This window comes from Amia ocellicauda, chromosome 20 (assembly GCF_036373705.1).
Source record: "Amia ocellicauda isolate fAmiCal2 chromosome 20, fAmiCal2.hap1, whole genome shotgun sequence".
Taxonomy (NCBI): Eukaryota; Metazoa; Chordata; class Actinopteri; order Amiiformes; family Amiidae; genus Amia; species Amia ocellicauda.
This window is the reverse complement of record NC_089869.1, coordinates 8,278,379-8,294,211: the sequence shown is the minus strand read 5'-3', so window position 1 is coordinate 8,294,211 and position 15,833 is coordinate 8,278,379. Positions and strand designations below refer to the sequence as shown.

Below are 15,833 nucleotides of genomic sequence, written 5' to 3'. Positions count from 1 at the left end.
GCCCGTCTTCAACCCAGCGCACTTAGAGACCGGTTTACGCTCGGCACTCTCCACCATGCGTGCAGGAAAATTGTCATTCCCGAGTCGTCATCTCCGCTAAGCCTTTCGCTTCACGTTTTCATCACTGGTTCATCAAGATGCAATTAAACCCCCTCCGTGAAACAAGACGGGTTTCAGAGACTGGAGGGCTGTTTTTAGGAACCCGCCCATCTGTCCTCCGGATGTGGTTGCCTGCCATTTTTGTGGAAGTTGGATGACGGTGCAAGTTTTTCTGGAAGGTTGAGTTGGTGTCAGGAGATTGGGATCTCAGATTTTGAACCCATGTCTGATAAATGTGGGCTTGCTCAACAGAATTAACCCTGGCTTCAGTAGGATAAGGTTACGTCAACAAATGGACACCTCCAAGCCCCTGAACCATGTCCCTCTCCCTACATGTTTCTACATATTTGTGTGATGATGGTTACCGTTTTGTGGCCCCTGCTGCTTCAAACAAATGACAAACTCGAGGGTAAGGAATCAACCGAACGGTGAAGTGGTGTTGTGACACGTACATTTAGTGAAATCCCACTCCAAAGTCAAAAGCAGCACCTTTGATGTATTCCCGATTTGTGTCTTTGTTTCGTGATCAGGGCCCACGGGAAGCAAGTGCGAAAAAAGACGCATTTCACCCGATAGAAATTTCAACAAATGTGCGAGAAAAAACTAAACAAAAAAGATGCTAATGATTTGTTGTGTGATGTAAATGTGCTGGAGCAGAGCGGAGACATCTGGAGCTAGCTGGACGAAATCAGGTTGAGCTAATAACAAATAAAAAAAATAAAAAGACGGGAGAAAAAAAATCATTTCGCAGTTACTTTACGAAGAACAGGCGTAACGTGTAGACTTTCAGTTATACTCATTTAAATGCTTTATGATATGTAAAATAATAATAATAACAATATTAATAAAACCGCACTCTCTTCTGCCTTTTAATGATGAAACCTCATAGCACACTATATGCAATTTAATATACCTATTTTTATTTTTTGCTTATGCTTGATTGAAAATGTCCTGTGGCAGTACAGTTCTAGAGCTAGGGTACTATGTCCTTGTCTGTATTGTTTGTCACATGCTAGTCACATGAATAGGCAAGCCTGGTTTCACATTACATGAAGGTAAATCTCGAAGCCTGATTAGAGACTTGGTTTCCTCTGTTTATCACCATTCTGTATTTTATAGCCAAACTGTAGACTCAAGGAACAGACACCTGATTAAATGGGATGTGTATGTCCACAAACAATGCAAAACAATACACAAACATTTAAGAGATATATAAATTAAATTGTGTTCCCCTTTGTTTCAATGGAAACCACATGTGCTAAAATGTATTTCCCTTTTCTGAGGCAACTTATAAAGCACTTGGAACCGCTGGATAAGATAAATAAAACATGACAATCCGGGGTATTTTTAGGCTGCAACTTTTAAAAATACACTTTATTCGGCACAATGGACTGATACACAAATGCCATCTTATATTTCTTCTGCCTCTGGAATGATTCTGTACTCTGTGTAGGATTTATTTAATATTTTGTTATATTTCTAGCTACAATCTTATACTTTTTATTTACAAATTGTTTTGAATAACATGTTATTCTCATTTAAAACACTGGATTTAGCTTGTATATTTTTGAGAACATAGTTATTTCATATAGTAGCCATTAAATATGTAGATTGTTAAATTTAATAAAGAAAAGAAACTCGAAGCAATTCAAAAACCAAACTGGGAATATAACCGTTTAAATATTATCATAATGTATTTAGACTTTACTGCCACCTAGTGTTATGGTTTGGACTTTCAATTATGTTGCCTGAATCCTGTTTCATATGAATACATTTTTGGGCAGAAAGCAGGACAGAAAAACTAAATGTCACAGAAAAATAAAGCCTCCCTATTTTTCCCCTCCTTGTCTTGGAAGTGATCAGAGACTCCTTTATGTCTGATTACCAGACTTAGAATTGGATTCGATCTGCATTTACAGAAAGCCCATCTGGGTTTCATTAGAGTGTTTGACAGCACTGAATTGTTCTGCATATACAAGACATCCGATGCACACAATGTGCTGAGAATAATGATAGTCTGTAAAGTGCTGTTACCACGCACCACAGAGTGCTGTATCTTCCTTTATTTCCATGGAGAAAACAGTGTTTTTTTTCCTGACCTCAAATGAAGAAGTGAATTCCTTTGATCCATATTTTATCTTGTTTGTGTAGCATTTAACTTTGGTCAAATTAATACAACCTGCATTCCTCAGTTGATATTGATGAATAAATGGAAAAACTGAAGGACTCTGTAGTACTCCTGTAGAATTAATTAGTGGCTTATCTCTGAAGGATGTAAGAAGGAAAAATCTATTAATCTTTGTAATTGTTTCCCCCATGTTGTTTTTAGAAACACAATGGACCAAGACAGATTAAAGAAGTGTAATTTAACCCCAAATCAAACAGTATGAAGAGCCAACATATCGGTTTAATTTTACACATTCATAATTTTAATAGTTTTGGTTGTTTAACCCTTTGTGGACTTCCTATGATATCATCACTTTGATACTTCCTGTGTCTGTTCTTACCGGGCAGAATGACGGCCTAGGCTACTGAAGGCAGTGTAACCGTACTTGTGATCATAGGCAAACATGGCCATTCTTCTAGAACTGAAAAGAAAAGACAAGATGCCAAGTTTCTCATGGACAAACACTAGGATACCAAACAGAAAATGGAAAAGCCTGGCGAGACTTCACCCTCAGACAGACCCATCGAATGAACAGTATCTCTCAGCCACTTCTTTGTTGCGCTGACCTGTGTGCCATCTGTGTGTTGTAGACTGTGCGGGCTGTGGCAGAGACATCAAGAACGGGCAGGCGCTCCTGGCCCTGGAGAGACAGTGGCACCTGGGCTGCTTCAAGTGCAAGGCCTGTGGCAAGGTCCTGACTGGAGAGTACATCAGCAAGTGAGTACAACAGCTTCTCAGTCCCAACCTGTGGCACCTCCTGAATGTTTTGGTTTTCATTCCAACAAAACGTTAGTAAGCTGGGCGGGGTACCAAGCACCAAGCGGGGTACCAAGCACCGTGAACCAAGCACTGGGTTACCAAATGGACGAGGTCGAGAAACAGCCCCATTCTTAGAGCCCTGTGTAGATATGTCAATAATTGGTGACTGTTTAGACAGCTATATGGGAGTACAATTTATGGAGCAGGCTGAGGGGAGATTGTGTTTGCTTGTACTTCTTGGCAACACATAAGGGTATTTCAGACAGCAGACTGAGAGCATAATAGACTAATACGATATTGGGTTCAATTAGCCTAAATAATTAAGAGCCTTGTTGGAATGAAAGCCACTTGACCCATGCAGTTTTACTATGCTTTCACCGTGCTTTCCTGTGGTGGATGTTTACAGGAAGGGGGAATTACAGCAACATATTTTCCTCCATTACAAATTTGTGCAACGAATTCAAACTACACGCCTGCTTTTCCAGGCTTGATTGATCTCTTGCTAGGTATCACAGTTATCTTCAGGGGAAGGAAAGCAGGTATTGTTAAGGAGAAGTGTGTGGAAGTCATAGTCCAAGTATAAACTGTGAAAGCCAATTGCAACCATTGGGAAGGCAAAGTGAGTTGAAGTAAAATGTAAAGAAAAATCACAGTTGAAATTGAAATGCATTTCTCCTGCAAATCAGCAGGTGGGGCTAATATCCCTTCTCCTGTGCTTCCTTTGAACTCCTGTTGTACCCACCGAACTAGCTGGACCCCAGTCCAATGAGCAGCCTTGACATCCAGTTCCTCCCAGTAGTGTTCTATGTGAAGAGCGTAGGACAAGTGGTCAACTCCATACTGCTTGAAGTCTATCACTGTATTGATGGAAATAAACCCATACATGTCCATCAGTATCTAGTGGTAGTCATGGGGCATCTTCAGAAGAATCGGCCTCCACAGCATTGTAATGGTTGACTGTTGGCTATAAGTTGGCTCCCTGTCTGTCACTAACCCCTGCAAATGACTTCCTCTCCTCTGCAGGGATGGTGCCCCGTACTGTGAAAAGGATTATCAGATTCACTTTGGAGTCAAGTGTGAGGCCTGTCACCAGTTCATCACTGGGAAGGTGCTAGAGGTAGGTGAACATCTCCTTCAGTCTTCAGAAAACTGGGAAAGCTTCCACTGCCTGGGAGAGATGGTGTCTTACAGTAATACAGATAGTCCAAACTAAATACTAATAATAATGTTTTACAGATATCTAGAAAGTATGAGAACATTTTATGTACCTCTGGGGGACAGATTTACATCCAGAAAGCATTCACTGTTCACCTTCTTTCGGTGTGCCAGGAACAGACAGATTAGGAGAGTGATTGGGTTTCGGAAGCGGTGATTGGTGTCTGTGTGAACCGCGTCGAAATGTGCCGAGAGGGATTGTGCTCTACATTCGTAAAATTGTGTCACAGTGTCTTCGCTTTTTCTGTTTTTGTTTGTTTAAATGCTGACATTTAGTTTTTGACTCGAAGAAAAACAAAACCGGGTTTCCAGCCTCCTAAATGAGCACAAGATAAACATGCCAAAGGCCGAGCAACAGCTGAAGGAAACAAGATGTTTATGTGTCTCGTGATTTGTGACAGTGTTAATTACTGTGATGACTTCCCCCCCCGCCCCCAGAAGCCACTGCTTGGTCCTTTGTATTACCAGGCACATCATATAACATCTCTGTCTGTTAAAGCTCCCGATATTTCTCATGCTATGGAATGACAGGTTGTTATTATGATCGTTTCCTTCCTTGGAGTTCTTTTGCTTTTAAAAATGCTTTGTGCATTTTCTATTTGTCTTTCTGTCTGTGAGACGGCAAAAGCTGTTTCGAATGGTCAGAATGCATGCCAGAGAAGTCCATCATTCCCGGACAGGAAAGGCAGAATACACCGAGATACCTCTGAGGGTCATTACACTGTAATAACATGTTTCCCCAGAGCTAACTAAATAACTGTGCTGGAGAAGGACTGTTTATTTTACCTTCTGTAGTGCTCGTCATTTAAAACGTTCTCCGCTGTGGCTGCAGGTAGAACACGTCTTCACAAATGAAACTGCGGACCCCTGGGGAGTGTAGTATCTTCCTGAAATATGACCAAATGGGTCTATTCAAGATATCTTTCTTATATCTATAAAATCAGTTGTATCTTATTTTAGTTCTATAAATCACACTGTTGGTGTTTCTTTTTTTAAACGCTTATTGGATTTACTGAGCTGGCACTAATTATTACTAATGTCAATGCTGTGACAAATCTTAAGGCAATCTTTACTTACTAGATTCAGCCTGAGGCAGACCAACTTGAGACCAGCATTCCCCTTTAACCGCTAAACTGGTTTGTGCTTTCATAACCAAACACCATAAAATCACACAGTACAAAGTGAATACTGTACAACTAGCAAAGTCATTATTTTTATTTTCCTGGAGAGGGTTTTTTATCCTCTTTTGGATTGGATGTCCTCAGCAGTTTTTCTTTGGTGGGTTTTGTTGACCAATGTACAGTAGGATGCTCTTAAGACTGTATGTATGTTCTAATGCTACAAGGCTTTTATTTAGTTCGTTTTAGGATGTACAGTATTTTCCAGTCAGGGTAGGAGGGCTAAAGTCTCATTGGCAGGTTGAGAGTCAATGGAAAACACTCAGCGGAACATTCTCTCCAGGTCCTGCAAGGTCAACAGACACATTTCCTTCCAGTCCCGTGGCTGGTCGGGAAACTCCATCCCCTAGAAAGCAGGAATCTCCTGCCGGCCTGAGTGCTGAGTGGACTTCACTGGTGGCTCAGAATTAGCTGATACAGTCTGGGATGTGGTCAGCTGTTTCTCCACCCTGCAGCTATAAAACGCATCAGTTCCTTTGGAGTCGTTTTAAGAGTTACATTGCCCTGGATGGCTACTGTCCTCCTTTTACTGAAATTAAACTGTCACATGTAAAGTGTTTTACTAGCTCTTGTTATCATATGTTACACACAATGTCTTAAAATCAGCTTTTTCAGAAGGTATAGTTTTCTCTAATTTTAGCTTCGTCGTGCCACCCAAGCGTAGTGTTCGAAAGTGCAAGTCATGCACCAGTAGACATTGCTAGATCCAGATTTGACCCTGTGAACTTACTTAAGAAGCTTAGCAGTGAGGAAGACTAAACACAGATTATTTGTCCCCCCCTAAAACAGTGGGATTATAAAGTTCAGCATAATACGTCCTGTAAAGTTAGTCCTCTTGGTTAGGCAGCCAAGAAAATTACCTGATCACTGACACAAACAACACACCATCCACCCGAACCCTGTCAGTAAATAGTTAACTTCGTTTTTCAGCAGCTGAGCAACTTATGTTTCCAGGTTTTTCAGCAAGTGGTAGATCTGCTTGTCAAATTAGTTTTTCTTCCAATTTACTAAGCTTTTTGAAATACATCTTCTAGAAGGTGACGGCTTCTTAAGATTCTATTTTTAAATATAGTAGCCGCAAAAGTCAACCAAGCAACGACAACATTTGAATTTGAAATCAGTGTGAAGATGAACTGTATTCCTGTTACTGTGTACAAGTAATGAAGACACTAAGGGAGCTATATTTTGTATGTTTTTGCATGTTTGTTTGGGTTATTTTTTCCAAAAGGCATTTATTGCTTGCTCTTACCCACTAGTGTCCTAATCAGACTGTTCCCGGATTTATTCAGTATAACAATCAGGAGAAACATTAGACAAACAGAGCAACTGGTTGACGTAAAAGTACCACTTTTTCTCTACTGTTTATTGTTTAAGCAGTTACAATAAACATTTTTCACTTCCCTGATTTGTTCACATCTGCCTTTTTGTCGGCTGCAGGAGAGAGAAGCTGCAATCACATCAACGTGCATGAGTACCAAGAAATGGTACCTCCTCCAGTACAAATAAAATGCACCTCCCCCTTGTTGTAGCAGTGGAATAATCCGGTGGTGACTGTGTTAAAATTGACTAGGTGGAGAAAGCAACTCTGTTTTACTGGTTGGTAGGGCAGTTCTCATTTTGGGCTGTGCTGTTTTTTTTTGTTTTTTTTTGTTAAAGGAAGAAAGCATAAAACAGGCTTGGCTGCAAAAGCTGGAGTGGAGTGAGCGCTGTGTGTGTTTGCTGGTGGGGTGGGAGATATCTGGGCGGATTGGGTTTCATTGCACAAGATTTGCAGAGAAACCGCTTCTCTGATAAGACAGTGAACAGACTTCAAGCAGGGAGCCTGCAGGAAGGTAAGGGGTCTTCATAGTTTTACACCTTGATGTGCATCTTTTTCAACAAGAAGTACAGCTCCTATGTGAATTCAGGAAGAACAGCTTATTATAATTGTATTCTTATTTTCATATTATATAATATGATAAATGTTTTCTTATATGAAAGTGCAATGCTGTTTTTATGTGGATGTTACAGACTTGTATGTCTTCTGTGGTCCATATATAGTTAAGCATGATCCAAACTTCAGTTTACAATCTTTTTAAACCAAGATGGGATGGTTGCATGTTTACCACAGTAGCCCTAATTAGGAAATCAACTTTTCAAAGGCAAAGGAATGATTTTCATTTGCATTTTTATAGTGTATACATTTAAGTGGTAAGACACTCCCTTCATTTAATAGAGGCAGTGCTCACATGTATAAAAGTCAAGAAACAGATTGAGCAGGAATTTTAATGAATGCTTCATGAGATACAGAAACATAGACAAGAAAGGATATTGTTCTGGTGCATAAAATAAAACTGCACTGGGGAGAGAGTGGTGGCTGCTGCACCTCCAGTAATGGATTATGCAACAGGTACTCGAGAAAGCAGGACTGAGTAAAAGTCTTCACTTCACTGACTGAATTCAGTCTTCTTTTCTTCCTCCTCCTCTTGTTCTGCAGCTGAGGCCTTTTTTGCTCATCAATTCTAAACCCGGGCAAGGTCAGTGCTATGAGTAGGAGTCTGCTTTCTGAAGGCGAGGAGCATGGTTTGCTATTGATGCAACATCTCCTTCTTTCAAGGTTCTAGCTCTTTTGCGGCCGGAGACAATGGTTGCTGCATTAAACATATATAGCGAATGCAGTGCTGTGCCTTGAAATATGAATCAAAATGTATTTGACTTTAGCCAGAACAATTGTTTCAGAACGAGAGGTTTGGAGGAAATGAAGGCATCTGTTCGACAGAGTACGTTGTTGCCGTCATACTAGTTTTTTTTGTAATCCACTTAGTCTTGCAGAATCGGAAGGTATGTGGTGTAACTTGTGCAAATGTAGTCGCGTCTCTGGGAGTGGCTCAGGGGACAGGTGCTTTACCTGTTCAGATGAGCAGCAGTTTAGAATAACCCTTACTTTATACAGCACCCAGACGTACTACTTATAAACCAGGGGACAAAAGAAGCATACACACACACACACACACACACACACACACACACACACACACACACACACACACAAAAAAGAAACAGACTCAAAACCTGGAGATATCACGTGATCAGATTATATGTGTCTGCATTGAAACTGGAATTTCTAGAGACAGCAAAAACTATACAGGATAGCAATTAAACAAAACACATTCTGACTCACACTGCTTTACTATTTATTTCAATAATCCTGGGTATTTATGTATGTATTTATTTATTTAAAACAGGTCCCATCATGTCTATTAAAGGACCAGTGCACTTAATAATTAAGAAAACATCTTGTCATGTAAGGTTTTGCTAGACTGTATTATTATTTGTTTGACACCAGACTTCAGTATAACATCCACCTTGAATGCCAGCAAATTAAATTCCTGATTCCTGGCAGCTCCTGCTAACCAGTGCTGACATTTGCTGTTAGCTACTGAAAGGTCATTTGTTTTCCTCTTGTTCCTTGAGGGTTGGCTGTTTACTGAACTAAGCATTCACCTCCAACCTGCCCCAGCGAGAGGAACCCCTGGCATTCGCTCACCTTGATCATAAGGAGGAATGTGGTGGTGTTTTCTCTCACACCATCCTCAGTTGACACATATTGACTTTATAGTTTTGCTTTATATTTCGAACCTTGTTTCATCAATGTTTGTTGGTCAAAAGATGAGGCAAGTGCCAACACCTAGACGTTGCTTCATTCTGTTCAGACTTCATGACGTTTCTCTCATCAGATAATGCTGCCTTGCACACCCTGTTCTTTCACACCTCCCAGAAGTAGTTCCAACAGCCATCTGCAGCGTTTGCATCGGGTGTGGGTTTCCTCTTTGACATTGAATGCCCTTCTCTGTGATTTTGATCTATGTGATGCGAGCTCTACAGCATCTAGTGTCTACAATCAGCTGTTCGTCAGTTTGCCATCATTCTGATAACAATTCTCTCCATTTCTGTCTTTGTTGCAAGCCTCTCTTACATAAATGTGGTTTACAGGTCGTTTTTTCTGTCCTGTTCTTTTTTTAGTTCCTACATGATAAGCCATAACCGAGCTGTAAACTCAGTAAAGTTATTAAACTCGTTGCCTAATAAATGACTCATGATAAGAAGCACATGAGACTCTCTAATCACGTTACATCAAGCCCAGCTGCAGCTCCATCTGAAATACTTCGGAGACTGACGGTGATTTAATCTCCGGCTCTGCCCTGGACTGGGCTTTCTCTCAAAGCCAGTGAGATCTCTGCATGTTGTGAACGATTAGAACAAGGAGACCAGTCTCTTGGGCGTTGAGTGGAATTCACCGAATCCCTATTATGACCACTTGCCCTTTGCTTGCATTTGAAATCTATCGCTGCGCTGTCCCTCTATAAATGTCAGAGAGAGGTCTACACCCTGTACAATGGGTTTCTATGGCAACTGGAGTCTTGCTAGCGCCCAGCCAGGCTCAGACGGTCTTCAGCCATACCAGCGCTCACAAAACAAGTCTGAGATTCCCTTAGGCTGCTCTCGTCCTCTCCCGTTTCCACAGCTGACGAGCAAACGTGGCCTTCCACTGAAGCAAGCGGAGATCTGAAATTGAACGCGGTTGTTTGAAAATGATTAATTTCTCTGCATTTATCACAGGCGCCTTGTTGATACCTCAAGCAATAGTGGGAAAAAAATACTAAAAGGAAATCTGTGGCGTGACAGAGCAGCATGTTGCAGGGGACTTTCATTCTTCGCACTTAATTATGTTTAGTTTAATTGCCAGGACTGTACTGTTTATTGTAATTGTGCCCGGTTATATTACGGCATGTTTTTTCTGTCAGCTTTGCCTCCCAAGATTGGCTTTCACAGGCACTTTATCACACAACTTGAGTCCAACTACACAGATTGGGATAATACTCAGTTTGGCTGCTGTTAATTTACACTGGACAATACCAGAAAAACCATATCCATGTACCCATAACCCTAATGGTTTCTGCTCAGACATACACAGTACTGTGATCTGTCCAACTTCATGACACAACCGAGAAAGAGAATGGGCTTCTCTACAAACAGGACCAGGCCACTAGGAAATGTGCTCTGTGCCCATTGGCAGCTGGCAGCATGGACTGCTGGTCTAGCCTTGTTGAACATCCTATTGGCAGCAGGGAACCTGGCATGCTGGTTTATTTGGGGGTTTATAAATCCCACAGAGAAAACGGGATCTGTCCAGCCAACATCTGGTAGTATTCAGTTTAATTCGTGTGAGAGGAATAAAGCTGGGCTCTGCCAACACGAACACCAATACACTGGGGTGCATTGCTGATGTTTAGGCTTGCAGTCTACAAGTGGACCACAACGTTAGTCCGAAGTCTTGAAGCTGCACAGAAGATGGATAGGATTCATATGTCTTGTGTTACTTTTTATGTTGATTAAAAATAATAGTTTTCCCATCTGTTTCCCAGAGCGCACTGGGCCTTAAAAATAGGTCGTATTGGTTTGCATTCACTGTGAATGCAGCATATTGTGTGCCAGTTATTGACCTAAGAGACCTGGCAGTGTAAGTAAAGATGTTCTACTGTAAATGCAGCACCTTGATGGACATCTTAGCAATTTGCAATTCAAAGTGCAGAATCAGTGGTCCCCTGTCTGTTAATGTCACCAGTTTCTGTGTAATGAAAGTTTAAACTAGAAGGGACTCATTACACAGCCTCATTTGGTTATTTATCTAGTGCCTTTTTAAGTCTCCTCATGTGTTCCTAATGCAAAACCCATCAATTATATTTACATAGCTCCATATATATATATATATATATATATATATATATATATATATATATATTAAACAGATGGCAAGCAGAAATGGAATGAATCCCCAGAAAATTGTCATTTCAAAGTCAGGGCTCTACTTCAGAAAACAATTCTTAATTGGTATGTGTATTACCATTAAATCAACTAAGCTACAAGATTGTATTCTCAGGGCTGTTGTAAACTCCATGTGTAATAACGCTGAAAGTCATCAATAAAACTTTAGAAATAGTTTGATGCATAATATGTACATCATATCCAATTGTGGATTTCTGTAAAACATTGCAGATCAATTGGTGTGCTTTGATGTATAATATTTTATCCCCTTTTTAATACAAAACGGTTAGCAGTTGTTAACACAATATAAAATGGGTTTTCCCAAGTTGATTTTGTGTTTTTAAAATCACCTTTGTGGTATAATGTTTAAAAGGGAAGTACTGATTGCCATATATGACATTTTCATGTTGCATGAACGTTTGTTTCTCTCAGTGTTGTCTGGTGTAATGGAACAAAAGTCAGACAGCACCTTGGTTAGGTCATTATTGGTGAAAACGTACATTGATAAGCCTGACCCCAGTGAGCACTTATGCCATTATATTATTTGCATGACGGTCTGTTTCCTCAAGAAAGTGTTCCTGTGCCATTGTTATGAAGAGCCCACATAGGAAATATGTGTGTTTCATACATTTCAATGATGATAGAAGAGTTTCAGTTCACAGCGTAATACTACTTTCCTCAACACCACTAAAAATGTAGCTACCTTTAAACCAATGCTCTGGGAAATCAAACGGTCTGAATGGACAAAAATAGATGGGCACATATGGCCTAGGTTTTGAGACAAAATCCTACAGTATGGGCAGTGCTGAAGGAGGGGTATTGTGATGCAACAATGTTTATAACATTTAATTGATACCAAAAACTTCTGTGACTTTCTTTCGTTTAGCAGGAACATTTCTAGATGTTCCCATCATTTTAACCCACAGACTGTATACATACTGGATTGATATATCCGTTCCAGTTTGGAAAAGTCCATAATTACTCTACCAGACTTTACTGCTGCAGGCCCCCGGGTTCAGCCCTGCAAAGATTAAGGCAAGAACATTGAACCTTTTCCAGCACAAGTGGATTTGCCAAGCCATCTGCTTCAGGGCTTTGGTAGGCAGCCCTTTCCTCTTACACCTAGGCCCATAGGCCCCAACCAGCAGGACAGCCAAGGCCTATCCCACCCCTTCTACTGGGGAATCCTTTGCAATCCTTTGCAAACTTTTACATAGCAGACAATCAATCTGCAATGTCAGATGTAAAAACAAAAGGTTCAGAATTCCTGAGTTGCTATAAGGGCTGTAACTTTTAATATGTGTAATTTCATTAGGAAATGCACTGGGACAAATACCCAAAGAAGACTGTTCACAATAGAGTGAATATGGTGGCCTTGGTGGCTCAGTGAATTTCAGCATGACCTCCTCGTTCGTCTTAATCTTCATGATCTTCTCCTCCTATTCGTAATTATACTGAACAAAACTATAAACGCAACGTGTAAAGTGCTGGTCCCATGTTTCACATTTTCCATACTCACATAAAGCTTATTTTTCTCAAGTTATGTGCAAGAATTTGTTTACATCCCTGTTAGTGAGCATTTCTCCTTTGCCAAGATAATCCATCTCCCACAGGGGTGGCAGATCAAGAAGCTGATTAAAAAGCATGATCATTACACAGGTGCACCTTGTGCTGGGGACAATAAAAGGCCACTCTACAAGGTGCAGTTTTGCCACACAACACAATGCCACAGATGTCTCGGGTTTTGAGGGTGCGTGCGATTGGCTGCTGACTGCAGAAATGTTCACCAGAGCTGTTGCCAGAAAATTGAATGCTAATTTCCCAACAATAAGCCGCCTACATCACCATTTTTGAGAATCTGGCAGTACGTCCAACTGGCTCCACCACCAACGTGTCACCATGCAAGCCCAGGACCTCCACAACTGCCATCTTCACCCGCAGGATCATCTGAGACCAGCCTCCCGGACAGCTGATGACACTGTGGGTTTGCACAACCGAAGAATTTCTGCACAGACTGTCAGGAAGAGTCTCAGGGAAGCTCCTCTGTAGCTCGTCATCCTCAACAGGGTCTGGACCCGACTACAGCTCTGGTGGACATTCCTGGCTTCAGCAGCCGATCGCACGCTCCCTCAAAACCTGAGACTGGAAATCCATAGATTAGGGCCTAACAAATGTATTTCAGTTGGCTTATTTCCTTCTATAAACTATAACTCTGTGAAATCTTTGAAATTGTTGCATGTTTTTTTATACCTTTGTTCAGTTACTTTTACTGCCAACAATAATATTAACAAAACTAAAAAAATAAATGCTACAGTTGTAGATCGTCATCATTCTTGTTCCTTCATGACCGTTGAAATTATAATCGTAGTATAATAGAAGCCAAGCCTGCCAGAAGGTAAATATTATTGTTGTCATGGCCCTACCCCAGTAATGAGAACAGTCTATTGTCAGGACAGTGCAGTCGGTTGAGCTAACACTACAGATGCTGCTTCTGTGATTCAATATGGGAGGCTTTTTGTTTACAGCGAAATAAGGCTGAGGAAAAGCTGCTGTGGTTACAAGGGTCACATCTGGGTAAAATCACACACTATTCTAGCATTGAGTCATACTTATTATGATGATGGAATCCTGATTTTTGTTTTTTGTGGGGCCAGATTCTTGACAGTCATCCAACGTCTTACGTCAGCTTATTGTTTGAGCTTACAAATGTTGAAGGAGGAGGGACTGTGCAGCACTCAAGATTTACACAGTCCAGCTTAGCTAAAGAGGTCCCAAAGTGGTCCTCCCTTTATTTGTATAATCTTCTCCAAAGTTGCCTTAATTTCCCTTTATTTAGGGACAGTCTTCTGATTATGGTTATAACGTTAGGTCAACCTTGTTTTCACTCCAATCTAACAATTGTTTTTACTGGTCTCCTGTTAATTATAAACTTCACCCTGGCCATAAAGATTGAGTAGAATACCAAACCCTCAAGATCTGAGTTGCATAAAGCTCAATTAATTTCAAAAGCAAGTCATTAAACTCCCCAAAACATTGTGGTTCACATGGACATATGTTAATACAGCTGTTTAAGTATTGTTCGTGTACTTTTGTGTCTTCGTTGTTCATATCCAAAAGTTGTTTCTTTCAGTCACTTTCACGATGTCAGCTTGCATCTGTGTAGGGGACAGATCCTCCAGGCTGCTGTCGTTCTGTTGTCACTGGCAGCTGATTTATATAAAGCAGAGAGTGATGGAAGTGATGTTATTTCTTAAGCAGTTTCAAGAGACATCAGAGGCATGAACGCTCTATGAATGCATTCATCTGTTATAACTTTCCAAATAATAACTGAGAAAATATTTGTAGAGTAATCCTAGGATTCTTTTTGAGTCGTCTTCAGTTGAGAAATTGATAATCTGTTGCAGGTGCACAATGTCTTTCTGCATTATTGTAACCAAGTATGTTTCACCTTTCACATGCTATTGCTTTTTAACTTGCAGTGTAACAAGAACAGCACTTTGACTTCATATGTTTGACTTTTCCTTTGTAATCAGAAATCAATGATTGATTACATGTGTTTGAATAACTTGCGGTGCGATTTTCAAATGTAGCATAACAGAATAAGTGGATGTAGTTAATTTAATTTGGAAACTGTCCACCTGGATAAATATTCCTGATAGTCACGGGCAGTTTTGGCAGACACACATGTGGAAAAGTGAGTTGTTTCTAGAAATAAAGCAAAACCAATTTGATTTTGTAGGCCTTTGTCAATGGGAATCCAAGTAATTTACACTGTAATGCATTGCAGGCTTTCATTCCTTGTAATTCTTTCGTGCCAGTATTTTTTGGTGTTAATATCAATATATCTTAATAGATTTTTCAGATTTGAATTTTGAATTGCAGCTTTCCCCGACCAGCTGGCTAAACCTAGATTTCCAATGCTTAGTCACCTCAGGTTTTGTTTCTAACTGGATGAATGACTATGACAGTTTTTTAAATTACTGTTTGACAGCCACCTATACTGTGCGTTTACAGGTAGCCTGTTTTTTGGCATGGGAAGCTTATGACATGACGTGGTGTTTCATTTTTCTTGGCATGGCATTGTTGTTTGGCCTTGCTGCAGACCATGTGAACATCAGGACAGTGTAACCATGGCTCAAGGGAAAGAGCAAAAGACAGGAAAAAGATTAGATTATGTTATAAAAGAGAAGCTTCTAAGATTTATTGCACATTTAGCTGCAGACCTTTACAAATGTGTTAGAAAACATTAATAAAGCACTACAAATTCCTGGTTTTATTTGGTGTTTCTTAGGTAATTCCTGGCTCTCTCTGTTTATTTTGTTCTGTGAACACAATTACTCGTTGTTAAGTGCAATTAAGATTTGCTGATCTCTGACTGAACATGTACAGTGCATTATAACATTAACTGGGTGGCCTAGAGGCGCTCGTCTAGTAATGAATTTAAAAAGGATAAGCTTTTATAAAACCAAACCTTAATTTTCAACAATGTTTATACTAGACATTGATCCTGTTTAAGACAGACGCGTAACCCCAAAAAAAGAAAACGGTTTCTGCCAGTCATGATTTCTCTGGAAAATAGTCGTCCACTTATATTTTGACCCGATTAACAA

General features: G+C 40.3%; 1 protein-coding gene across 4 annotated transcripts in view; it reads left to right on the top strand.

Moving 5' to 3' along the window:
- Positions 1-15,833, top strand: part of ablim1b (actin binding LIM protein 1b) — a 128,303-nt gene that overhangs the window by 73,796 nt on the left and 38,674 nt on the right. For all 4 annotated transcript variants that reach the window (XM_066693225.1, XM_066693223.1, XM_066693221.1 and 1 more), the window contains 2 exons: positions 2,857-2,983; positions 4,049-4,142. In XM_066693225.1, the coding sequence (XP_066549322.1) occupies positions 2,857-2,983; positions 4,049-4,142 (221 nt within the window). The remainder of the gene's footprint in view (positions 1-2,856; positions 2,984-4,048; positions 4,143-15,833) is intronic.